Raw genomic sequence first — 5924 nt, 5'->3', positions numbered from 1 at the left:
TTTAAAAAAATAAATATAAAATATAACAAATAATACATTCTACTATAAACTATAAACATTATCAATAACAAACAACTTACTATCATTCCATTGGAAATGCTGCATATTTTTCCATTTCTGTCCCAAGAGGAAATACAACATATTTTTTCTTAATTTCGGTTATTGGCCATGATTCCAAATCCGATATTCCACTAAGTATATATTCTCCATCATACAAATCATCTTTAATTTTAAACTCTTTTCCAATGACTACCAGTTCCTGTCTAATCGAACAAAAGGCAATATTAATAATATTAATAATTTTGTCATTAGCCAAAGCACAAAATGAATCTGATTTTTCATCAATATTAAATAAAAAATCAGAACAATATATAACTTTATACTGTGGATTTCCACAGCTGTTGATTAAGGGTCCTTCAAAATGCATCGATTTTTCAGATGCTCTTAACCTGGTTACTGCCTTTACATTTTTCTCTATAAAGTGCTCTTTTACCTCGAAATACCTCTTGTAAATTTGCTGCACTGGTTTATCTGACTTTCGTATAAATTTTTTCAACACCTGCATGTAGTTTTCAAATTTAAATGCACTGAATGAATCCAGATTACCAAAGCTTCTTGTATCATTTGCTAAATGCAATATGTTATGAATATTATGACTAACATTATGTTCTCCATATAATAACATAAAACCCTTAACAAAATAATGCAGTAGTTGCTCAGCATAATCCAGATAGTCATTCAACAAGCGGTCGCTGCACAAAATTTTAATAGCCACATGCAGTGTTAAAAAATTCATATAAAAGTCAAATGAAATGTGCGATTTCAAAACCAGTGGACCACTATATAATAAAAATTGTCTGAATTCTGTAGCCTTCCAGGATTTTACATATTTCAAAGATCGAGGTCTTCTAGCAAACTCCTTAGGTATGTAACTTCTCAACCTGCATAGAGAGTTTGAAATTTCATTAACTTTTACATATGGTAAGCGAATCGGAAGATCTCCTTCTGTCCACTGCAACAACATTCTTCTAACAGCACCTAAACAAATCAAATGCATATAATCAAGGGGTACGTTGCTAACTAAACCAACATGAGGTATTTCAAGCAATCTTGTATAGCCATTATGGTAGTCTTCATCTTGTAAGATTCTAAAATGTTCATCAGTTCTTGCAGGTGATTGCATTTCTTGAAAACAAATTCTACGATTAATATAAGAACCTTGAACAAGGCATTTTGAACAGCTATAATATCCTGTGTGTCCTTTTGTTTTCAGAATAAATGATTTTGCAGGAGTATCACAAACAAAATATTTAATTCGAGTCTCATAATGACTTCCGTTGTGTTCGAAACCCTCATTCACTATGCCAATCGCCTCATCAACAAAGTCACCTAAAAACTCATTCGAATCTCTAGGTTTCTCAATCCCGCAGTAGAGTCCTATGATAAAGATATATTTAGTAGGAATAATGGTGCACAATATAGGCCATGCAGACATATTCGAGGAACTTGATATAGGCAAACCATCAACATTAATTCCTAATTCAATGATAGAAGAATTTAACTTCAATCTATCAATAGAATCTTTCAAACCAGTTAACAATCCAAAATGAATATATTCTCCTGGGTTCATAACTTTCGATACTGCTATCCTTCTCGTCTTTAAAATTGTTCGGGAGTCTGCTGGTAAATCTTTAAAACAATCATGCTTTTTTAAACCCTTAAGCAGTGCCGATACAGCATTATGAGGAACCTGGTATGTAACAGCCCATTCTGCTAAAAATTGCTTTACATCAAAGACTTCTGGTATAACCTCTCCATTGAGGCTCTCCTCAGAATCAGAGCCTGAAATATATATTAATTTTTAAAACATCATTATTATTAAATAATTATATATAATTAAATTCATAATTACCTTGATTCTCATATTCATGAGAAGATGTCGCTCCAAAATCATTCTGATTACATGCTAAAACTAAATTACTTACATATTTTTCTATTATCTTCACTATTAAATAATTAGATAAAATTTAATTTATAATTACCTTGATCGTGATGATCATTAAATTGCATTTCAAAATCATCCTGAGCACGGACACTTGTTGAAATTTCAACATGATGAACAGCACTATCATTTACATTGGAAAGAGTCAATTCTTTCTTTTTTTCCGCGGTTATTCTTTCGAATTCCCACTTCACCCTCCTTCTAAAATGTCGGTCTGTCACAAAGCCAATAGATTTGCGAAACTTTCTAGTCGACATATTTATATGGAGTTTCTTTTAGAAAAATAAATCAACAAAATCACGTATAAATAAACCAAGCCAAGCGCGAATTTAAAATGGCGCTCATCTACCTGGCATCTTGCTCGATATACGTCTACGTATGCGCACTAGCTACTGCGCATGCGCACTATCTATCGCGCATGCGTCATAAGTCTGGACCAAAAATGAACCTATTTGGTTAAACCTGGTTGAACCAGAAAGGTCAAATTTCAGATAAACCCACTGACGGTCAAATAATGTGCCAGTTTTGATCGATGTTAACCTAGCGGGTTCAAAATCGGCTAAAGCGGTGCGACCGCGGTTCGACGCGTGCTATGTGGGGAATTGCAGTTTTAGTTCATTCAATGCTTATAACTATATGAATTATTTATTACAAATACGCACGGAAAGTATACAACCATTATTGCAATATACCGCCATTTTAACCCACAGCAATACCATTCCAGTCCCATAGCATACCCGTATTGAACCCGTCGGGTTGACCATGAGTCAAACCAGGGCTCTGACATAAGTGTCGCCATGGGTTAACCTATGTCCATATATGGTACCGGTGGGTTGACCATGGGTTAACCCTACAGCCCATTGTAACCCTATGTCAAGCATGTGCTGTATGGGTTAAGTATGTATTTCGCAAAAATATTCTAAAACTATTTTAGATACTGGTTAGTTTTTGGTGAAGATCGAATTCCTTCTATAAAATATTTTATGTTGATAGATATAATGGTTCTAAAGAATATACTAAAATTATAGGACCCTACGACAAGTCGTTTAATTTGATTAAACCTATAATCATCAAAGTTTGAAATAATATTAAAAAATTGTGTCAAAGATTTAATTGAAAGCAAAAACTTTATTTTCAAAATAAACAGTAGAAAATTTTATCTAAATATCAAAATTTTAATTTTGGTTGATTAATTTAATTATTACACATGTCGAGAAATTCATGCGCAAGTTGCCTAAAAGCAAAATGCAACTTCATTTATTATGAATATATTTTATGGCAGTGTTATATTTTGAATTGTAGTTGTTTTATTTCTATGTAACTTTATTAGCATATTTTAATCCTTTTCACTCATACCTTGCAAAACTAATACTGATTATGTCGCCTGATTAAATTATAATTAAACTAAATTATAATTATTTCTAGTGAACCTACAATCAATGCAAAACCGCTCCGATGTTGACAAATAACCAGCAAGAAAGAAGAAAGCAGTGAAATTCGAGCAAAAGTTAATTCCACAGTGTGTTAAGTGCGCTGTAGAACATTAAACCGAAAAATGTTTATGGAAAGACAAAATTAACAAGAACGTCAAGTGTGTACTCCGCGGTCAAAATCACCCCACAAACTACAGGGGATGCCAAGTCTACAACGAAGAGCTCATTTGGAAATTCCCTCCGTTACGACAGAGACTGCAACCAACTAACAATCCTAATATTAACAGAAATTCTGCAGTAATTCAAGGCTTATCTTACTCGCGAATTACTAGCCGAAACACAAACACAAATACAACACAAAAAATACCAAGCAGCACGAATCAAGTAATCGAGAGTAATACATATCTCTGAACATTAAACTATGCTCGAAACATTATTCGAACAGATGGGCACTATGCTTAATTTTTCAACTACAATTTTAATATGAACTTCCCGATATGTTTAAATGATCGACTTAATCGATAAAAAATAATTTGAGTGTTTAAAAGTATTCCGAGTGCATTGATTCCACATAACTGAAAACGAATGAACACGTTAACTTGGAGTATTTTCTAAAAGCAAATTTTCAAATATCAATAATTTTTATAATTGAATCAGTTTCTGTAGGACTTTAATGGTTTAGTATGTTCATTAACCTTAAAAAAAAAAACGCCCGAAAAAAAGTTTTCTTTTGGATGCTACAGTGGTGTGACCCCTTAACTGCTATTGAATCGACAACTGAGGAAAGTTATTTAGCCTTAGGAACAAGCTGAGGCAGTTGCTTCTGGTGATGTATCAGCTGATTTGGCTAACATGAAACCAGGGCCAATTGCACATTATTCATCAATAATTATTATTCATCAATAATAAAAAATATATTCTGATAAAGTAACTCAATTCATACCATTCTTAATTATTAGGTACATTTCATTGTGGAGCACAACTGAGATAACATGCAACATATTATAATCAAAATCAGGTACATGTTCTCAACTTAAAAACTATGAGTTAAACCCAAAATAGACAAATGCTAACAAGACTTTTCCTTCTATGCTCTTAGCATACAAACAGAAAAAGATAGATAAATTGTATTTTTTGCAATAAATATAATAAAATATGAATATCTGAAAAATTAATTAAAATTGAAAGTTAAAAATTTTGATTTGATTTGCAGAATTTACTGTGTTTTACAAAGAAGAAAATATTATAATGTACTCTTTTTTTCCCAGGGTGTAATTATCAAAAGTATTATTCACTATTATTTATAAAAATATTTTATATTTTAAATATAATTTTGGTCATTTTATTACATACAGCATAGAAGTACTTTTGTATGTAACATGTACATTTTGTTCCTTATAATACTGATAACAAACCAAACTTTTGATTTGCTAAAAAAAAGTAGACTTGACGATGACGTTTGGCAGGTGGAAAATCAGAAACAGTAATTTCCTGTTTTTCATTTTCCTGATTTAATAAATCATTATAACGCTTAATAACATCGGGATCCTGTAACCATTTATGATTAAGAACTTCGAAACTGCTATAGCTAGTTTTTGGATCTACTTGTAACATTTTAGAAATTAAATTTTTGCATTCAGCACTAACCGAAGACCAAACACATTGTTTGAAAAAGTATTTTCCTTTGCAAATTTGATCAGCTGCTGAGAAGGGTAAGCATCCACAAAGACAAACAAATAATATTACACCTAGACTCCAAACATCAACTTTTTCAGTATAAGTTTTATAACTCTTTAATATCACATCGGAAGCAACATACCATGCAGTACCACATTCAGTTTTTAACACTGTGTTACCTTCAACAATTTTACTTAAGCCAAAATCTGATAGTTTGACTATTGAATCATCACTATTGCTTTGTAACGGAATATTCTCAGGTTTTAAATCTCTATGTGTAATGTTCTGCCGATGTAAGTAGTTAACAGCAACAGCTAGTTGGTATATAATATTCTTAACTATTGGTTCTTTCAGATATTTTGACTCTTTAATTTTATTATATAAATCACCTCCATTCATAAGTTCCAATACCAAAAATACTGCTTCAGGAGTTTCAACAATGTTGTAGACACTAACTATGAATGGATGATCTAATTTTTTCATAATATTAATTTCATTCATAATACGATTAGGATGGTTTAATTTCTTTTCATCATCTGCTTTACTCTTGATGATCTGCTTCATAGCAAATTTATCACATGTCCTTTTGTTAAATATTAATCTCACAACACCACATGCACCGCTTCCAAGCTCACGAAAATGTAGTAGTCATCTTTGATGAGATTTGGTATTTATCCAGAGTATGTATGAAACGATCAAAAAATCTAAACTATTTTCTGAAATCACTACCTATTGCTATAACATCTTCATTTTGCAATATTCTTCGGTTTCCTTTGCCAACTTTTTTACCATTTATGAATGTTCCATTTCGA

General features: G+C 31.7%; 1 protein-coding gene across 1 annotated transcript; it reads right to left on the bottom strand.

Moving 5' to 3' along the window:
- Positions 1-4830: 4830 nt before the first annotated feature.
- On the bottom strand, positions 4831-5715 carry LOC113390648 (ovarian-specific serine/threonine-protein kinase Lok-like). The gene has a single exon (XM_026626878.1). It carries the CDS (start codon positions 5674-5676, stop codon positions 4831-4833), a length of 846 nt encoding a protein of 281 aa, XP_026482663.1. The 5' UTR covers positions 5677-5715.
- Between the last annotated feature and the right edge of the window lie 209 nt (positions 5716-5924).

This window comes from Ctenocephalides felis, unplaced genomic scaffold (assembly GCF_003426905.1).
Source record: "Ctenocephalides felis isolate EL2017-DRISC unplaced genomic scaffold, ASM342690v1 CF-g0.4_SCAFFOLD_00845, whole genome shotgun sequence".
NCBI classification, from domain to species: domain Eukaryota; kingdom Metazoa; phylum Arthropoda; class Insecta; order Siphonaptera; family Pulicidae; genus Ctenocephalides; species Ctenocephalides felis.
The sequence above is the reverse complement of the archived record's forward strand: the minus strand, read 5'-3'. Positions and strand labels throughout refer to the sequence as shown.